Source organism: Bipolaris victoriae (assembly GCF_000527765.1).
Source record: "Bipolaris victoriae FI3 unplaced genomic scaffold scaffold_90, whole genome shotgun sequence".
NCBI classification, from domain to species: domain Eukaryota; kingdom Fungi; phylum Ascomycota; class Dothideomycetes; order Pleosporales; family Pleosporaceae; genus Bipolaris; species Bipolaris victoriae.
The window spans coordinates 14,393-34,153 of NW_014575302.1; the positions used below are offsets into that span (position 1 = coordinate 14,393).

At 50.6% G+C, this 19,761-nt stretch overlaps 9 protein-coding genes across 9 annotated transcripts; 6 read left to right on the forward strand and 3 right to left on the reverse strand.

Annotated features, from left to right (window-relative positions):
- Positions 1–958: 958 nt before the first annotated feature.
- On the forward strand, positions 959–2,680 carry COCVIDRAFT_29484 (hypothetical protein; the record flags this gene model as incomplete). The annotated part of the gene is made up of 3 exons (XM_014697787.1): positions 959–1,527; positions 1,577–1,912; positions 1,963–2,680. The coding sequence occupies 3 exons, from the start codon at positions 959–961 to the stop codon at positions 2,678–2,680; spliced, it is 1,623 nt and encodes a 540-aa protein (XP_014553273.1).
- Positions 2,681–3,092: 412 nt separating this feature from the next.
- COCVIDRAFT_108104 (hypothetical protein) lies at positions 3,093–3,242 on the forward strand (the record flags this gene model as incomplete). The annotated part of the gene is made up of 1 exon (XM_014697788.1): positions 3,093–3,242. The coding sequence occupies one exon, from the start codon at positions 3,093–3,095 to the stop codon at positions 3,240–3,242; it is 150 nt and encodes a 49-aa protein (XP_014553274.1).
- Positions 3,243–3,576: 334 nt separating this feature from the next.
- COCVIDRAFT_18804 (hypothetical protein) lies at positions 3,577–4,575 on the forward strand (the record flags this gene model as incomplete). Its single annotated transcript, XM_014697780.1, has 2 exons — positions 3,577–3,685; positions 3,749–4,575. 2 exons carry the CDS (start codon positions 3,577–3,579, stop codon positions 4,573–4,575), a joined length of 936 nt encoding a protein of 311 aa, XP_014553266.1.
- Positions 4,576–4,918: 343 nt separating this feature from the next.
- Positions 4,919–8,737, forward strand: COCVIDRAFT_108089 (hypothetical protein; the record flags this gene model as incomplete). Its single annotated transcript, XM_014697789.1, has 3 exons — positions 4,919–5,924; positions 5,977–8,279; positions 8,339–8,737. The coding sequence occupies 3 exons, from the start codon at positions 4,919–4,921 to the stop codon at positions 8,735–8,737; spliced, it is 3,708 nt and encodes a 1,235-aa protein (XP_014553275.1).
- A 564-nt stretch (positions 8,738–9,301) lies between these two features.
- Positions 9,302–10,196, forward strand: COCVIDRAFT_108130 (hypothetical protein; the record flags this gene model as incomplete). The annotated part of the gene is made up of 2 exons (XM_014697790.1): positions 9,302–9,482; positions 9,541–10,196. 2 exons carry the CDS (start codon positions 9,302–9,304, stop codon positions 10,194–10,196), a joined length of 837 nt encoding a protein of 278 aa, XP_014553276.1.
- A 1,338-nt stretch (positions 10,197–11,534) lies between these two features.
- COCVIDRAFT_40677 (hypothetical protein) lies at positions 11,535–13,998 on the forward strand (the record flags this gene model as incomplete). The annotated part of the gene is made up of 5 exons (XM_014697791.1): positions 11,535–11,817; positions 11,869–12,269; positions 12,350–12,657; positions 12,708–13,704; positions 13,819–13,998. The coding sequence occupies 5 exons, from the start codon at positions 11,535–11,537 to the stop codon at positions 13,996–13,998; spliced, it is 2,169 nt and encodes a 722-aa protein (XP_014553277.1).
- A 562-nt stretch (positions 13,999–14,560) lies between these two features.
- COCVIDRAFT_108095 (hypothetical protein) lies at positions 14,561–15,332 on the reverse strand (the record flags this gene model as incomplete). Its single annotated transcript, XM_014697792.1, has 2 exons — positions 14,561–15,010; positions 15,123–15,332. 2 exons carry the CDS (start codon positions 15,330–15,332, stop codon positions 14,561–14,563), a joined length of 660 nt encoding a protein of 219 aa, XP_014553278.1.
- Positions 15,333–15,716: 384 nt separating this feature from the next.
- Positions 15,717–16,814, reverse strand: COCVIDRAFT_108146 (hypothetical protein; the record flags this gene model as incomplete). Its single annotated transcript, XM_014697793.1, has 3 exons — positions 15,717–16,231; positions 16,287–16,529; positions 16,595–16,814. The coding sequence occupies 3 exons, from the start codon at positions 16,812–16,814 to the stop codon at positions 15,717–15,719; spliced, it is 978 nt and encodes a 325-aa protein (XP_014553279.1).
- A 967-nt stretch (positions 16,815–17,781) lies between these two features.
- On the reverse strand, positions 17,782–19,516 carry COCVIDRAFT_40680 (hypothetical protein; the record flags this gene model as incomplete). Its single annotated transcript, XM_014697794.1, has 4 exons — positions 17,782–18,433; positions 18,489–18,749; positions 18,806–19,244; positions 19,300–19,516. 4 exons carry the CDS (start codon positions 19,514–19,516, stop codon positions 17,782–17,784), a joined length of 1,569 nt encoding a protein of 522 aa, XP_014553280.1.
- Between the last annotated feature and the right edge of the window lie 245 nt (positions 19,517–19,761).

Genomic DNA, 19,761 nt, shown 5'->3' on the forward strand with positions numbered 1-19,761 from the left:
GCCCCACCCCCACCCTCCCACGGAATACGGCTAGGTGCGCCTGTTCCTGGCTGCGGATCAGCCTTGCATCTCCTTCCTGTCTTGCTTTGGGGTTCTGGATCCTTTGGCGCTGGACAAAAGGAACGCTGCATGTGGTTTGCTTGTTCACTAGAGCGCGTATAGTGACAGCAGTGTTGGCATAAGCCAACCCCAGAAAGGAAAAAACAAGGCGCTTACAACATTGGCAGCATATGTCTACCTTCCGCATTCGTCGTGTAACTATCGTTTTGGATGTCGCAATCGATCCTGATTTCTGGGTATTACATGTGAGTCTAATGACATCCAAGTATAAACGATGCATTGTCAAGGCTATGAGTTGAGTAAACCGCAGCGTTGATTCCACCATGAGTGCCGATATTGGGATGCCTCTTAAGCTGATGGCTGTTGCCCGTTGTCTCAAGTCGTAGTCTACACAGTGCAACCTCTGAGGCCAATTTGGGGAGTACCAGCCATTCATGGAGAGCAAAACCCGCCTTCCCCTCAGCTTCCCACTCTTCGTATGATATGCGAAAGGAAGTTTTCTTTTGATCATGAATGTACTCGAATGCTTCGTTGGAGCGCTTGACGAGACAATCTGAGTCCTCTCCCCATGGGTCAGTGGAACAATCTCTCAATGCAGTCAGTTCTCTGACTGAGCTGGCAGCCATCACGTGTTCAGTGAGCGGTATCAGACTGTAGGAACATGGTGTTGATATTCATGTCAATATCAATGTCGATGCTAATGAAGATGGTGATGTGAGCGACGTTGAAGTTCTGTAGTAGTAGTAGTAGTCGATGTGGACCCACCATACCCCTAGACTAGGCCAGGGTCCAGGTTGCCAGCGCCGGCCTCGTCCCTGCCTGTGCTCAACTTTTGCAAACCTACAGACGTCGTCAGCATGCAGTTGCTCCCTTTGATCCTCGCAATGAAGCCGTCACGATGAATTCGTCGCGTGCATTCACTAGGGCTACCCAGAACACATTCCGTAAGCCGCTCGATTTCCTCAGCAATCTTTCGCGCGGCCCCGTCCAGCTTCCGAGGGACAAAAAGAGAAAGGACAGCAACGCACACCAACGCTACAATAGCATCGGCTCCATAGACGACACCGACCACTCCGACGTCGAGTTTTACGCCCAAATGGAGTCCTCGAGGCGGAGTCACTCTGCGCATAACTCGCAGTCGGAGCTGCAGCCGCCCGTGCCCCTCATAGACGTAGGCAGCCGCAGCAACAGCCCATATCCGCGCAATCGCAGCGCTGCACAGAGCGAAGATGAGGAAGACGACGACTTCGAGCCCACGAGCAGTATACGGCCGCTAGTCAGTAGCGACGTCGGGAGTGGAGGCCATGCTTTTCGTGGCTTTTGGCAGCAGGGCGGCCCGGGGGCCTTCTTTTTTGGCACGTGGAAGGGTTGGCAGATCTGGGTTGGACTGCTGGTCTTCTGGGTCGGCGGATGCAGCTTTGGCCTGCTGCTCATGAACCGCTTCATCATGCTCACGGGCGTCTACAAGTAAGGATTCACATGGATTGTTGCTTGCGGCACATGCTAATCAAGACAGATTCCCCTTTCCCCTGACCCAATCCTACGCGCAACTTATCATCACCCACTTTCTCCTCATCCTCGTCTCGAGCCTATTACGCTTCTCCAGTAATCTCCTGTGTTTCATTGGCTTTGGTGCTGCTGTACCGCCATCACAGCCGGCCGCCCCACAAGGAGGAGCATACCGAGGGGGCAGAAAACCTGGCATCTCCGCCTTTGCTCGCTGGCTCTCGAATGGCTCGGGAGGTATTGCAGGTGGTGGACTGTTTGAGTTTGATATACAAATTGCTAAGCAGGTGCTGCCCCTCGCGGTGGTCTTTGTGGCCAGGGTGCTTCTCAGTAACTACTCATTTGCGTACGTGCCCTTGTCAGTCCATTTTGATTTCAACCACTAACACTCATCAGATATGCACCACTTCCGACCTACCAGCTTGCTCGCATCGGCATAACTCCACTCGCAATCATCTTTGCTTGTGTTCTGCAAAAAGAAAACATTACTGGCAGTGCTCTCTCTTCCGCCCTCATTGCGACGCTCAACCTCTTCTTCGCCTCTTACCGCCCTGATGTCCGTGTGACCTGGGAGTCGGTCGTCGCCGGCGTCTTCTCTTCTGGCTTCGTCGCCCTCTACCCCATCCTCCTTCTCCGCACGTACCGTACCATGGTCGCAAACCTTGTGCCTTCGGGCGACGTGCTTACAGGATATCCCACCGGCTCGGAAGAGTCGGGTAACCGAGAAGAAACTCGCGCTTTTTATCGCACACTGCACTATACTTCGATTGTCTCTCTCATGATGCTTACACCCATCGTCATTGTTTCTGGCGAGGTTCCACACATATGGCACAATATTCCGTTCCTCGATGTTCCGTTTTTCTGGGCCATGATGCTATTTGGCGGCATGGGCTCGTGGGCTGTTTTCTCAAGTACACTACTGCTAGTCAAGGCGACATCTCCGCTGACGGCGACCTTTGTAGCCGTCCCCAGGAGCGCCTTCCAACTTGTAGCCATTTCCCTTTTCAAGGCTCCTGCACAAACTTGGTTGGGGGTGGTGCTTTGTTGGATTAGCAGTCTGTGGTTCCTCGTCACGAGGCGAGACGAAGGACGGAATAGGGGCAGACTGAGGTAAGAAGGGCCTTGGTATTCCTTTATTTCCACATTTCTTTTCTCCATCTCCATCTCATATATAAAACCATTTGTTGCATAAAGTAATGTAATGTGTTTTCAACTCTTGTGAATGTCTCACATAGGATTTGATACCATGCTGTTTGTTGTAGTGTCATGTAATTTCAAATTCATATTACGTGGGGCAGAACTCGTATTCTTCCTATTATTTAGGAGAAACACGAGTCGATCTGTATCTCGACTCAGTATGCTCTGACCGTTGGATCGGCCGTTTTGTAAACAGTGCGAATTTCGGTAAGCATACTAGGTTCTTTGCGCACTGCACAAGACCGAAAAGGTATCAACGCAAATGTGTTTACAAACAACCAGAGTTTGGCTATCAAGCCAAGCGTGAGTATATTCTTGTGCAACTGAGGATGCAGGGTTATTTTTTAATCTACTTGGCCAGAGCGATCCAGACATTACATACTTGCGATGTCGGCTGTCGACATGCGTTGGACACGATCGATACGGATGCAATCTCGCCACAAATGAAATATTGTGGCGTTTACAGAACCGATGCTTGACCGAAAGGAGAGTACAAACGTTCACTTGCTTGACGCTAGAGTCTTTTAGCGCCCGGTTTGACCGGCACTATGCCGTACTCTTCTCCTGCTCCAAACAGAGGAACAGTTCTTTTCGAGTTACTGACAATGTAGATCTGCGGTGAGATTCATGTCCATTGGACACGGCCACACTTGCTCGGCATTTCCATGATCCAGATTGCGTACTGGTCTGGCTAAAGGAATTATAAATCTAAAAAAAAGGTAAAAGGATGCCTCTTCCAAGGAGAAACACGATCTATATCTGGATCACTTGCTACGTTCGTTCACTTTACCTTCTGTCTCTAGTACGACCATCATGAAGCTCCCAGTCATCGTCCTCGCAGCTCTTACAGCACCTGTAACCCAGGCGGCCCCCACACCAGCCTCTGAACTTACCACTCGCCAGACTAGATCACGAGAGCTTAGTAAGTCACAAATAAAGATCATACCATCCATGCATTTTCCTTGCTGCTAACTAGAAGCAATAGTCCAACCAGAACTCTGGCCTGTCCTTCAACGCTATACGCGGTTCGCTGTGGCCTCTCTCTCGGCCTTCACCTATAACCAAGGAAAATGCCCTAGTCCACCTTTCCACTCCGTTCTCGTCCGAACAATAAACTCTATCGTAACCTCAACCCAAGTCGCCGTATTCCAAGATAGCGCCGCAAAAGAGCTGATCGTGTCCTTCCCCGGCTCCGCCTCAGTCCAGGATTTCATCACTGACTTTGCCTATTTCCTGAAGCCCTTTACTAGCGCCCCAGGCTGCACCGATTGCCAGGTCCACGGGGGTCTCCTCCAAGCCTGGCGCTCCGTACAACCTAATCTCACAGCTGCGCTGGCAGAATTGAATGTACAACTGCCAGGTTACAAGACGATCATCGTAGGCCACAGCCTAGGCGGTGGACTAGCCAGTCTCGCCTATACTGATCTCCGGGCTAATAACGTTCCCATTGCAAAAGCATACACCTTGGGATCCCTGCGCGTGGGAAACCCAGCATATGCCGACTTCACCGACCAGCTGGCTGGTGCAGATGAGAACAACTTGGGCGAATTGCTGCGCATTACACATGGGGTTGATGGCGTGCCGAATTTACCGTTTCAGCCCATGGGATTCCAGCATACACGCACCGAGATTTACGAGGAAGATACTCAGCCTGTGGGTGGCACGCAGAGTCCTCAGACTACATTCCGCTGCTTTGGTCAGGAGGCGAGTGATTGCATTAGGGGCAAAGCGGTGGGGTTCATTAATCAGGATCATCTGGTCTACACCGGGATTTCGATGTCGGGACCGGAGCAGTGTAATAGCCAGGACTGAACAGGCTTAAGAGGGAAGTGGTAATTGAACAATGTGTATTTGACGTGTGTGGCGTTTGTGAATGTGGGAACATTGTAGTCTGTACATAGGTAGTAGTGGAATGAATGGACCGTGACCTAGTAGATCTCGTGACAGCGTGACATGGTGGACGCGACCCCACGTGTAATTGGGTGGGTCGCGGTGTGCCCCGGCAACACACGCCAAGCCCTGTCAGGCTGCGAGGGGTTTGTTGGTTACAGCGATCTTGTCAACAACCCCGCCAAACCACTTGGGGATAGAAACATATATCCACACATATAGTGAGCATACATTTGTCTCCAAGGGCTGCAGCCTGGGCTAGTCCATGACCGGTAGTCCGCGCAAACACCGTGCGCCTTTCCGACCACTCGACACCTTCTCTACCGCCAAAAAGCCCGTTTTCAAAGCCCCTACCACCCCTGCTACGCCTGGCTTCTCCGACGATAGCGACATCCCCCGCGAGCAGTCTACTTCTTTGCTCGGCGACTCAAGCACTCTTTTCGACGACATTGAGAGTCCCCCGACCCACGCACAGCAGCGAGAAACTCTCCAGGCCAGACTGAAGATGGTGCGAGAACGAGAGCCTCCGATGGCTCATCCTCCCCGCGATGGAGCGGTCCCCCCGCCAAAGCCTCTGAATGACCTCAAGAACTCACAGCCGAAATTTGGAGAGACTAGCCCCATGCGGAACCCACTGAAGAAAGACCGCAACGAACAGTTTTCACATCTCTTCAATAAGCCTAAGCCAGGGCAGATGCGACCAGAACACAGTCAGACGACTAAGTTACCTTCACAATATTCGGGCCAATCAAGACCATCTCAACCCTCACAGTCGAGTATAGACACTCTCAATCGCCCATTTAAGGTCCCCTCATCACAATCGGGATCACGTTACAGCACAGCATCTACCGATTCTGATGTCTTCGAGATCCCTGCTTCGAGTTTCCAGCCCCGGCCATCCCAAGGTGGTCCCGTACCCATTGCCAGACCTTACAACGCTCCGGCGAAGACTACTCATGCAGCACCACGGCCGGTATACTCGTCCATGGGCCATGCTGATGACTTTCAGCCATTGAACAAGGGCACACACAATCCGCTGCAGGAGGCACGTAAGACGATCATATTGGATGACGAAGATGACTTTGATCCGGATGCGGTTATTCGCAAAGAGGGAAGTCGCTTTGGTGAACCCGACATGTATGCATATGTCGACTCCGGCGCGGCAAGCGAAAACATAAAGGCGCTGTTAGAGGGAGCATTTGATGAGGATAATCAGAAGATCCCAAGGATGCGACTTCGTAAGACGAAGAAGCGACAAGAGGATAAAGCTGGTATTTAATGTTAAGCACCCTATAAAATAATCTTGTCGCTAATTGTAGCCAGGCGACTCCCTAGCCGACCGTCTCAAAGCACTCAAAGTCAAAGACGAAGAAGAGACCAAGCCTGAAGCTGAAGCCGGACCCGAGGAAGAAGAAGAGGACGATGGGACTGTCGAAGGCCTCAAAGTCAAACTCCTGCCACATCAAGTTGATGGAGTTGCATGGATGATTGAGAAGGAAACAGGCAACCATAACAAGAAAGCCAAGCTTCCCAAGGGCGGTATACTGGCAGATGACATGGGTCTCGGAAAGACTGTGCAGTCTCTTGCGCTCCTACTGTCAAATCCGCGACCAGAGAAAGGCGTTGAACCAGAGAACAAGAAGAACAAGATCTCGGACTCCACAGGTAAGGGCACGCTTGTCGTCGCTCCCCTCGCACTCATCAAGCAATGGGAATCCGAAATCAATACCAAGGTTACAAAGTCGCACGCACTCAAAGTTCTTGTCCACCATGGCCCCAACCGTACCAAATCAGCCGATAAGCTTAAGCAGTACGATGTCGTTATTACCACATACCAGGTCCTCGCCTCTGAGCATGCTTCTTGTGGAGACGGTCCGGATGGGCTCCAGAAGGGCTGTTTCGCTGTGAACTGGTACCGGATGATGTTAGATGAGGCACATACCATCAAGAATCGGAACGCCAAGATGACAAAGGCCTGCTATGCTGTCAACTCTCATTATCGCTGGTGTCTGACTGGTACGCCAATGCAAAACAACATTGATGAACTGCAGAGTTTGATCAGATTCCTCCGTATCCAACCCTATTGCGCGCTGTCGTCGTGGAAGGACTCAATAGCAGGTCCTATGAAGAACGGTCGTGGTAATCTGGCTATGAAGCGTCTCCAAGTCTTTCTGCGAGCTTTCATGAAGCGCCGCACCAAGGATGTGCTTAGAAAGGAAGGTGCGCTCAACTTCGGTGGAAAGCCCAAGGAGGGCGAAGACAAGCCAGCCTTCCATATCGTTGCGCGAAATATCGAAAACGTCATAGGAGAGTTTACTGCAAAGGAGCGCATGTTCTATGATCGCCTGCGAGATCGTACACAAGCCCGTCTTGACGAGATGATGGGCGGTGAGAAGCAAGATTACATTGGAGCGTTGGTATTGCTTCTCCGGTTGCGACAGGCATGCGATCACCCCAACCTCACGAAGAGCAACGTCAGGGCTGATAAGGATGCTTTGACCACGGGCTCAAAGTCGAGCGCTACGGCTGGCTTTCAGACTCCACGAAAACCTTCTGCAAGAGACGATGCGGATGACCTCGCAGACTTGCTTGGCGGGCTCAGTGTTGCAACAAAGCGGTGCGATATTTGCCAAAACCACCTTAATAGCGACAATACCGCCGCTGGTGGAGTGCGTTGCATTGAATGTGAAGAGGACTTGAACATGTCTACGAAGAAGGACAAGAAAAAGCATCGTAAGCACAAGCACAAGCATGGCAAGGAAGAGAAGAAGCATCGTCGACCAAAACCCGTTGTGGAGTCTGATGATGATAACAAAGAAGAAGATGAGGAGGAAGAAGAGACTGAAGATGAGGATGAGAAGCCAAAGGCAGCCGCCGCAAAATCATCTCGCAATCGCCGACTCATCGTTGATAGTGACGATGAAGAGGAAGAAGAGGGCGAGTGGCTTGTCCCGGAAGATCAACGGCACGCCGAGGACTTGGGCAAGGCTGGTGGGACTGACGATGAGAACGCTGAAGGTGGTGGTGACACTTTGGCAACTGTCGACTCTGATGAATCTGAGAGTGTAGACGAGAGCAGAAGCAACCTCGATTCATTTATTGTCCACGATACGGACAGCGAAGACGAAGCACCTGTTTCGCGCAAGAAGCTAGCCAAGAGACCGCAGAAGCCTGTTGCAGTCGACTCTGATGACGAGGCTGACAGTGAAACCGAGAGCGAGAGCGGATCAGATGAGTCGGGATCCAGCTCTGGATCAGACGATGAAGAGGACGCATCTGACTCTGAAACATCAGAGTCTTCATACAATGCTTCCGAACTGACGCCATCTACCAAGATTCGCCAGCTCTTGGCTATTTTAGAGAAGGAGACGGGCGAGCACAAGGTCATTGTCTTCTCGCAGTTCACCTCGATGCTGGACCTGATTGAGCCTTTCCTCAACCGCGCTGGCTACAACTTCACCCGTTACGACGGCAGCATGCGCAACGATCTGCGCGAAGCAAGTCTCCAAAGGCTACGTGAAGACAAGCGCACACGCGTCTTGCTATGTAGTTTGAAATGCGGTAGTCTCGGTCTCAACCTCACAGCCGCAAGCCGCGTAGTCATTATGGAGCCCTTTTGGAACCCCGTACGTTATCCTCCCTTACCCTCTTTTCAAATTACAATATACTAACCTATTCCCAACAGTTTGTAGAAGAACAGGCAATTGACCGTGTCCACCGCCTTAATCAAACCGTCGATGTTACTGTCTACCGCCTTAGCATCCACAACTCTGTCGAAGAACGCATCATCGAGCTCCAAGAAGCAAAACGCAAGCTCGCCGATGCCGCCATCGAAGGCGGCAAAGCTATCAAGAATCTCACCATGAAGGATATGATGGCGCTATTTAGCCGTGAGAGCGAGTTCGATGGCAGACATTATGATAATGATCAGGAGCAGGAAATGATTTATGGTGTCAGAAGGGTGCTGAATGCTGAAAATCAAACAGGTGAGGAGACTACGACTAGGAAGGCGAGGAAGGCGGGGAGTTTGGGATTTAAGAGGACGGAGAGGAGGGATGAGGGTGGGGCTTATGGACGGAGGTAAGGGAGGTGCGTGTAGAGATGGGTGTTTTGAGGTATTGGATGTGCTTAGGGTATTCCTTACTTGCCGCTTGGTGAGTATGACGATGGTTACGATTAGTCCCGTTTTGTAAAATATTGGGAGTTGGATTTTACTGTTCAAAATCAATCTGAATTTTCATTTTGTCACCCAGTTACGTGCATCCATCCATATGTCACGCAAAACCCCGCCGTGCCGCAAGTATTCTACAAATTTGACATTTTAATTAGTCCTGAGCTGCCTCAATCGTTTTCGCAGCAGACATTCTTGGTTATGCCCTCCCCACACCCACCCCGCACTAAGATACTCATGCTATCGTGTCATATTTACAAATGCCACCTACCGACGATAACCCGCGCGATTTGCGTCAATTATCGGAATGCTATTCCGACCATAACTAATAAAAGCCTCAGTCAAGTGTTTAATCGCGCAGGGAAAAGATTTATCTAGGAGGTTCCCTGAAGAATGTGTTGGCCATATAGAATTAACTTCATGAATCACATCTAACGATTGAATGATAAATATTGATCATTGACGGTGAGGAGAACGATGGAAGGAAAAACTCTGGTTGAAAAGTGGTACGATGCCCACGCCAAAGCTGAGGAGCATCGCTTGGACGAAGGACGCCTGGAGTTTGAAGTGACCAAGCGGGTTATCAATTCCTGCTTGTCTACGTTGGGTTTGCGGCGAGCGAAGATCTTAGACATCGGTGGTGGACCCGGCAGATATGGTCTAACACGCCTATTACTCAACCACTTTGAATATCGTAGCTAACTGAAATACTACAGCCATCACACTAGCAAACCAAGGCCATCAAGTCACGCTTAACGATCTCTCAGAAAAGAACCTAGACATTGCACGAAAAAACGCAGAAAAAGAAGCCGTCCACCTCAACGCCATCATCCACGCAAACGCACTCGACATCCCCCAGCACCCCCTCCTCAAAACCTCCCATGCCTCCTTCGACATAGTCCTCTGTCTCGGCCCTTTATACCACCTCACCGCGCCCGCAGACCGAGCATGCGTGATACGAAATTGCATCGAAATGGCCAAACCCGGCGGCTACATCCTGCTCGCCTACGTAACAATCTACGCCCACCTCCGCGATCTAGCAGTGCGCGAACCCGCGCGTCTCGCGCGTGAGTGGCAGTTTTATAGCCAGTACTTGCAAAGTGGGGAGTACACTCGCAATCCGGCTACGGCGTCTTTTCATGTGCAGCCTGCAGGTTTGCTAGATGAGTTTGCGGCGTTCCGAGGCGAAGTGGGTATGGAGAGGGTGGTGGGTTGTGAGGGGTTTCTGGGGTCGGGGGGTGCGAAGGGGTTTGCGGGTTTGAGTGAGGGGGAGATGGAGAGGTGGGTGGATGTTGTGATGTTGAGTGCGGAGCGGGTGGAGACGAGCGGTTGTGCGGATCATTTGGTTGTGGTTCTGCGTAAGGGGACTTGAGTTATTTTTTAAAAATCTTTGTTTTTCTAGGTCCTTGGGCTGATCGTCTTAATCTGGGTTGTGTATCTCGTGTGGTATGTAAGAATGATGATTGTACGCTTTCTCTCTCTCTCTGGTCGGGCCGTAGCCATTACCTGACAAATGAACCATTGTCAACTGTATGTGGTCTTCGCTTTGTGGAAAATTCCCCTTTATAAGTATCTCGGAGGCTAGATGGCATGATATTGCTTACTACTCACTGATAGAGTGACAAAGTCCTTCTTTATCCAGAGCGCCAAGAATGAGACCGATGTGCTGTCTATCAAGACCGACACTGCCACGACTCGGATCTATATGAGTTGCTGAATATCCTTTATACGTACTTGTCCTCCGTATTCTCTATATACTCCGGAAAGTCGTCTTCATTGAGTCAAGATCAATCCAGAAAGCTAGCCAGGATAGGTTGTCCTTGAAAGCGTCACATCACCCCTTGTGGAGAGACGAACGCATAGCTGCCAAGACGTGACAGTCCTTATCGTTAGCAATGAACACGTGCATATAACTCAGTGTAAAGGCCATATCAAGCCAGCCAACCAGATGGAGGATGTACAGGATGTCTACAATGGTTGTCCACTCCATCCTCAGAAGTGTCTCACCATGGCATGGTGGTCCGTGCCAAGCACCTGTCATCTCCGTGTTGGCAACACCACGGTATCTCCCGGACGGCACCACCAACCGTCTTGTGTAGCTTCCATCCAAGAGATCAACATACGGCATCATGGGAACCAATCATGCACAATGGCCTCTCTCGAATCAATGTGACTTCACCCACCTGCAAGCCTATGAACCCCGACAATAGAGACTGAACCTAGCGACCCCAAAATACCCCGCTATCAACTCAAGCTTTTCAGCGTCTTGGAAACATTGCCTCTGCCGCGGCCATTGATTCTGGCTAGCCCTGCAAGTGGGCTGTCAGCCATGCCATTAGAGCCCGTTTGTTCATGCGAAGAAACCAAACATGTTTCGAGCATATACTCCCCCACAGCGACCATCTAGGATCCCTAGAAGGAGATTACACTTCCTCCGGGCAGTCATCAAATCAGCAGCTTCGAAAAACGGTAACGCATAAAGTAGCCATTGCACAGCCTAGGACGTCATACATCTGCAGGTGGGGAAAGAATTGCACCGTAGACCGTTAATCTCACGAAGCTTCTATATAGTCGATGGCATCATTTTCCAAATGTGCACTGCAGCGGCGCTTGCTCAGTCCCTCTTTCTGTCCCAGTGACATTCACTCTTTCAGTCTACATTCGTTCTTTTGATCTTGAAGGTCTTTCCATTCTTTCTCGGCTGGCCACGATGAAATCATTCGCTTCTCTTGTTGCTGGGTCCATTGCCTTACTTTCTTTTCTGAGCAGCACACACGCTGCATTCAACCACACTGATGGACCTTCTTGTGGCGCCCCAAAGCCAGATGACAGCTACTTCAGCGTTGTCGGAGTACAGGGGACCGGGGTGCATCCGCGCATGGAGCTCCGAGAGCTTCAGCAAGATGCTGAACTTTGGAACATGTTTATACTCGCATTTGCTCGGTTCCAGGCCATGGATCAATCTCAGAAGACTTCGTACTATGAGATTGCAGGTAAGAAATATCACAGCTCTAATAAGACTCCTCTTTTCTGAACATTTCAAGGGATACATGGAGTACCTTTTGGGCAGTGGGATAACGTTAAAGGTATCCCTGGCCAAGAGAAGATGGGCTACTGCCCCCATTCATCTAACATCTTTGGCACATGGCACCGCCCGTACCTCGCACTGTTTGAGCAGATTCTCCACGACCGCGCAGTTGACGTTGCCAAAGAGTACCCTATCGGCCAGGCTCGTAACAAAGCTTTGAAGATCGCGGCTCGAGTACGCCTTCCATTCTGGGACTGGGCGAGAAAGCCGTTGAAATCAGATGAAGGTGTGATCCCGGCGACTTTGCGAGTTCCATGCCTTTCAGTCACACATCCGAATGGGACTGTGGGAGAAATCCCGAATCCCCTCTTCCGATACGATTTCAATCCTGTGCCCCAAAAGGTCTTTGCTGAACTGGTATGTGATCTTACTACTCTACTTAAACAACGGGTAGAAACTATCTCGTAAATACATACAAAGTACTAACGCTGTTCCAGGTCGAGTATGAATTCAAGGAGTGGAATCATACTCTTCGCTACCCGCTCAACCCTTACTTCGCCAATGCCACTAGTCGTGACGATGATGTCAACGTGGTAATAGGCAAGCAGCAGGATAGTATTCGTGATACTGTCTATAAGCTGCTCACGACCTACCAACCCTATAACCAAGTGAGCAACAGGGCCAATGGTGGTAGTATTGGCAACTTTGAAAGCGTTCATGACGGTGTACACAACGTGTTTGGACTCGGACACATGGGAATTATAGAAGTGTCTGCATTTGATCCTGTCTTTTGGTTCCATCACTGGTATGTCACATTACTCGGAGAAAACAAAAGCTCATTCTGACAAAGTCCAGCAACGTTGATCGGCTTCTGGCGCTGTTCCAGGCTCGCTACCCTGATACCTATGTCGAAGATTCCAAACAAGATCGAGGAACGTTTGCTATTGCCAGAGGCAGTGTTATAGGGGCAGCCTCCACTCTGCCACCATTCCACATGAATGCTCTGGGCGACATGTGGACGTCTACCACGTCACGCGACTGGACTGCCTTTGGCTACACTTATCCCGAGCTTGTTGGTAACCCAAGCAATGAGACACTCACTTCTACTATCAACCAGTTGTACAAGCCACAGACACCCGCTCTGCCAATCAGCAACTCAACCCAACCAGGAAACACAACCTTGCTAGCTCCAGTGGGCAAGAATGCTACCATACCAGCTATCGATTGGTCTTGCGAGGTTAACATGCCAGCCAATATCCACATCTCGTACTCCGTCCGCGCCTTCCTTGGTGAACCAAGTTCCAACCCAACCGACTGGCCAACCGACGACAACTGCATCGGCCAACTCGCTGCAATGTCCTCTCCTCGCTCCAACTCCGCTCTCACCGTAGCCGGCAACATCGGGCTTTCCGACGCCCTAATGCGTAAGCACAAATCCGGGCAACTCAAAGACCTCAAGAAAGAAACAGTCGAAGCCTATCTCAAAGAAAACTTCAGCTGGCGCATCCAAGCCCTCGACCTTACCGAAATCCCACGCAACAAGCCCCCTCCAGGCCTCAACGTCACCATCCGCAACGTCGCAGTCAGTATCCCTAAATCAGACACCCAAGTCCCCATCTCGCACGGCAACGTGCAGTACAATATGGATATCAGTGGAAACCCTCCTGTGTACAATGGACCGGGCCCCGATGGCACGAATACGACACTACCCGATCACCAGATGACGGGCCAGTACGACGCCATTGCCGGGAAATTTGTATGGAAAAATGCGACTCTGGTATCCGAGATTGAGAATTCAGATGTGCCAAGGCAGATGCCCGAGAATGTGCTGTTGAAGCCGATTAGTGTGCCAGTAGGGAACAACGGGACTTCTGCTACGTCGGCACCGGTGGCTTCGTCGGTTGTAGCATCTGTGCCTACATCCTCTTTGTCTGTGTCGTCTGCGGCTTCTTCTTCCGTCAAGAAGTCTGCAGCGGTATCGTCTTCTTCACCCACATCATCCACTCACACGTCAATCGCTACATCCCCAACTGCAAACAAACCAACTGCACCTAAACCCTCTCCAGCCCCTACAGCTCCTGCGGCCCCTGCGGACCCCCAGACAACAGTCGTCACATCCGTCATCATCGAGTATGTGACTGTATGATAGATACTTGCAACCCGCCAAGTCTCTTCCGTTCTTTCTGCTAGAGTAGCACATTCCCCTCTTTTTTTTTCCAAAAAACAGTGCATCGTCGCACTATTCACGCTCTTTTCTATCTTGCTGTATATAACACACATTCGTTTTGATCGCGTACGTAAGAGTTCAGTACCGGTTCTTGGTAACTGGACATTCATACGCAGTACCCTCGTTTTCTCCATGACGACTATGAGAAATGGAACAAAGTCCACTCGCTTTAAATACCTGTCTTTTTTTCTCTTTTGAGATATTGTCTGCCTAGTGAATGTGTGAAGTCTCAAACGTACTTGGCCAGTGATGAAACCAACCATGGTCACCGATAGATACTGATTGGAAAGAACCATTATAACCATGATTTTGAATTTTTATTCTTGGTATAATATCCCCTCCCAACGCCGCTTCAATTGCCATTGCCTGCCAAGTATGCAATCCATAACGCTGTTCGTACACGTGCCTTTTCCCTCTGCTTTCTTCCTTCACAACCTCTTGTACACACATGCCCTGCAACCCCTTAATCCCGTGCATGCATCTAGATAAGATGCTTGCTCCTGAAATAAGCCCTGAGGTAAATAATCTGCCACGCACCCAGTCCGACCAGCATGCCCATGGTGCCAACAGCAAACCACTTGACTCTCTCATTGGTACTCTCATTCGTATCCCTAAGCCTCTGCTCACGCCACCTCAAGTAATCCATTTCCCGGACAATCTCGCCGACGACCTCTTCGATCCTACGCAGTTCGGCTTCGACGGGCTTGAGCTTCTCGCTGGCGGAGATGGCGTTCCAGTCCTTTGCGTCGGCACCAATGTCAATGTCGAGTTCGACATGGCGGGGCTTGATCGACTTGGACGACGAGGCAGATGTGAAGATGTTGGCGAAGCAGACGTCGAAGACCGAGTCGGCGTGCGAGGTGAATGCGTAGCGGTTCTCGCCTACTACGTCCTTGGGGCGGTGGTAGTCGTTGCCCATTGCGTCGCGGATCTAGAAGATTTTCTCGTTAGCAAATCATTCCCATCGGTAGAATGGGCGTATAGATATCATGGGGAATGCAATTGTGTCCGCATATCGTGCCTGGATTCAAGAAAAAACATACATGCATATCAACCCTCTGGCCATCTCCCCTGTACCCATCCAGTATCGCCGTGACAACCACCAACTGCTCCTTTGCAACAAAATTCCTAATGCATCGCTCGTATCGGGCAGATTCGCGTTCAGCCACTGGATGAAGGTCGAATTTGAGGGCCGCTGTGAGAGGGAGAAGGGTGAGCAGCAGGTAGCTGACGAGGCGTGCTAACCGGTCCATTGTTGAATTGGTTGGGGGTCCTGGGATTTGTTGAGAGCTGCAGCGCTTGCAAGCCCGACGTTTTGTTGTGCCTCTCTCACTCTCTCTGTGAAAGGGCGCTTGTGGAATTGTACAGCTGTCGCAAGGGGAGCGCGGAAGGACAGATAGTCCGATTGTAAACTAGAGCCGATGCGGGTAAAGGCGCTGGTGGGGCCCATGCACCCTGATTGTAGTACCCTCGACATCGACAACACGTGGAGACTGCTACACCATGGTACAAAGTACGACAAGAAACAAATTCCGTGTTACATCAAGACTGATGATACACCACCAACCATACAAACCCCAGAACAATCGCAGAAAAACGCTCAAAATGCTCAAGGCCAACAAACTAACCCCATCCTCTCACCAAGCTGTCGTTCCCCCGTCAATCTTCAAATCATGTCCCGTCATATAACTACTCGCACCACTCAACATAAACAATCCCACCGCCTTGTACTCCTCAGGCTTACTCAACCGTCCTAGCATACTATTATTCTCCCACTCCCTAGGATCCGCCTCGCCCGCATCGAAATTCGCCTGAACCATCGGCGTAACAATATGCCCCGGGCTCAGCGAATTGACTCGAATGCCCCCAGACCCGTCTTCGTTCTTCCTGCCCCACTCCATGGCCAAGTTACGTGCTAGTTGGACGACAGCTGCTTTTGAAGAGTTGTACACGGGGGCGAGGAAACCCCGGTTTGCGATTGTGCCGCTCATGGATGCGACGAGGCAGATTGAGCCTTGGATTTTGTAGCGCAGCATTTGGCGGGCGCATTCGCGGGCAGTGAGGAAGACGCCGGTGAAGTTTACGTCGAGCATTTTTGCAATGTCTTCTTTGCGGAAGTCGAGCGCGGGGGTGACTTGTTGGACTGCTGCGGCTGTGGAACGGGTTAGTTGGTTTGTGGTGATTGCTGGAAATAGGTGTTGTCCTACCTGCGATGAGACCATCTAGTCTTTGTTTTTGATCCGCGATATCTTGGATACATTTTTGAATGGCTTTGTCATGAGTAACGTCAACGGTGTGATATTCCAAACCTGCATCATTGGAACTGTTCGCTCGTGCTTGCGCTTCTTGAAATGCTTTGGAAGGCTTTGGTAATCGATCGAGACAGTGGACTCTGCCACCGGCTTCTACGAGACCTTCTGCCATGCATAGTCCTAGGCCGTCACCTCCGCCTGTCGGAAACTTAGCATCAACCCGAAATGCACAGCGTCTCTATAGACTGAACGGAATTTTGTACCTGAAACGACGAAGACTTTTCCAGAAAGATCGAAAGGGCCAAGTCTCTTCTCTCCTCCATTCTCAGCCTTATTGCGTTGAACTCGAGGTAGACCCGCATCCAAACTCGACGCAAACGTCCTGCGCTGAAGAGACGCTATAATTGGTCGTATGCGGAATGCAGGCGGAACCGGACGCGCAAAGCGGCGCATCAACATATTCGAAGTGCGAAGAACAGCCATTACTCGTTTGAGGAATAATTCAGATAGATATCGTAGTATAGCAAAAATATACAAAGTAAGGATACAAGGCCACTACAACGACCCAAAACCAGGGCCGCCAGGAGTCTATGTAGGAGTACCATCTCACGACAATTACAACATGATGTAATAGCACCTTCATACGCGTCCCCCATTTCCCCTTGGCCTCGTAAACTCAAAAAAAAAAGACATCGTGCCTTGCGACCGCGGGCGATCCCAAAGGGTACGTACTCATACTATTCCCATTTCCCACCCAACCCTTGCCGGGCGCATGGGTCCAGTCCTGCCCCTCCAATTGGCAAAAAGACCACTCCAAACAAACCGAAATCCCGCGCAAGCCCGCTGCACGCTTTATTTCATGCAAGAAATCTTGCTTCATTAACGTTGGATTGCGGCGTAGTTGGTTCCAGGGCAGGGGGATCCTAGATGGCCCGAAAATTGCGGGGGTTGGAGGAGCCGCAGAACAAGGGGATTTGTGGGGTGCGCGCGTGTGTGATTGGATGGAAGGGGGGGTTTTTGTGCTACGACAGGTCGACATCATTGTGATTTAACATGGCATTTTTGAAGCATTTGGTCATGCGAAATTGGGGGATTTGCCCATCGTAGGGTAGATGTAATTGTTGTGTCGGTGTGGAGTACGTACCTGCGGGATTCGCGTTAGGCTTCCGCGGCGTTCCATGTTTAGGTGGATTTTGCGTTATGTTGACGATATTGGAAGGGGGAGCGCGAAACAAGAAAAATTGTTCTGGGAAATGGTTTTTTTATGATGCTCTGCTCGTATAATGCTCGCCAGCAGTGGCAGCTATTCGTAACCTGACGAATTTTGGAAGTTGGTAAGAGATGTCCGGCATGGAGTAATACACTGCGATCTTCAATCAGCAATGGCATTGTCCTGAATAGTCACAGGTAACACAAAACTAGACTCGCATCAATTGGATACTCCACCACTTTATCTCCTCAACTCCCCATGCTCCGCCTCGGCCCCATCTTTGTCATACACATCCACCCCCACCATATCCTCATCACTCTTCATCATCTCTCCAACCGAAAGCACCTGCTTCCTCTTCTCACTCATCTTATACAAATACTGCATAATCAGGAACGTAGCCCAGCACCCAACAATAAAGCAAATATTAACCGCATACCCCTTCGTCCATCTCGGGCCTTCAACAATCGGAAATACCGTAATGGGATAAAATGAAAACACCGCCCATCCGGCCGTCAGCATCGCACCTACGGTCACCGCACGTGCCTCAGCATCATCGCGCAGTGCCATGTTGATGAAAGGCATGAGTATAGGCGTTATTGCTGCTGATACGCCGAGAAGGTAATAGCAGGCAAAGTGATAGCCCTTAGGTATGTTCCAAACCAACAGGGAGATGTTCGCTATGATGTAAATGGTTTGGACGATGGAGAAGATGGACCAGAGCGGGTACACCATGCAGAGCGAAGTTGCAAGTAGAGCGGCGAACACAGAGACACCCTGAGCACCGGTAGGGATGGTGTTGATCTGCGGCACAGTATATGCGCCTGGATGCTTTGCCGTGAGATCTTTAAGCCAGATGGCCATCTGTCCATGGGGGTAGGACGAAGACAAGAAACTGGTTCTGGGTGTTAGTGGGGATGGAGCCTGCTCCAGATGATATGGAGACATACAAGGTGTAGCAGAGGATGCCCATGTAGAATTCCCAGCGCGTGAATGTGCGCTTTGCCACGGTCCAGCTTAGCTCTCTGCTAGGCGACACACCTGCGTTGACCATGCGAGACCGTGCTAATTCGTGCTCTTTAGGCGTGAGCCACCATGGCTTCTTGCTACTTGGAAGACCGGGGAAAATTAAGTACCCGGCTATAGCGATGGGTAGGGAAATCACCCCGTCGATGATGAAGAGCCAGCGCCATCCTGCCATGCCACGAACCCTACGATACGTCAGAATGTTAGACCTTTTTGGAAGTTCATAATCACGGTTACCTACCCGTTCAAATTCTTGTAGGCCGCGGCTTGCAGGTAACCACCAAACATAACGGCAATGTTATTAGAGACAAACCAGACTCCAGTGCGCTTAAACACCTCTTCAGGCCTGTACCAAGAACCCAAAACGTACGTCGTACCGGATGCCACGGGAGTTTCGAGTAGACCAAGTAAGAAGCGAGTGCCATATATATCGTTTCTGCTCCGCATCTGACTCTGGCAAAAAGTCACAATTGACCAGAGTACTTCCATGGTGGGCAAATAGTACTTTGCGACTCTCGGTCTGGAAAGGAGTAGCAAAGAAGGGACCTGGAAGACAAGGTACCCCACGTTGTAGAAAGTGTCGAAGAGCGAGTACTCGTTTCCATACAGCTCGAGCTCTTCTTTCATACCGGAAACGTAGGCGTTTTTGATGTTTGACGAGTCGAGCCATTTCAGGAAGACTGCGGGTGTCGGCTCTTAGTTTGGGTTGGGAAATATTCTCAGAGAGTTACATACACATGAAGGAGCAGAACGTCAAGAGGCATGCGTCCATCTTCCTCAGAAGTTTCCTCTCTTCTGGCGGATAATGCTTAGGATACCATTCCCAAAGGTACATCCACGCCTTCCATGGCGACCTCTTGGGTGCCTCGGCTGGCGCGATGACACTAGTGTCGAATTCGTCTGTCCTGTCGGCGACGACAGTAGTCTCGCTCCTAGGCTGCGTATCCGCCATTATCGTCGTTGTGTCGCCGTTGTTGTTGTTATGGGTGAGGTCAATATACCTCGGCGTGACTTCGGGGATATGGGTTGCGAAAAAGACGGGGCCCTTGTGAGATGAGATGCAAACATTGGCTCGTACCCCAGAATTTCGTCTAATAAATAGCTCCCGCTGTTGTGGACAAAGACTCGGGAATTGAGTGGGGGATCTGGGGGATCTGGGAAAACGGGCACCGGGTAATTCCTGTTTTTGGATGGCTG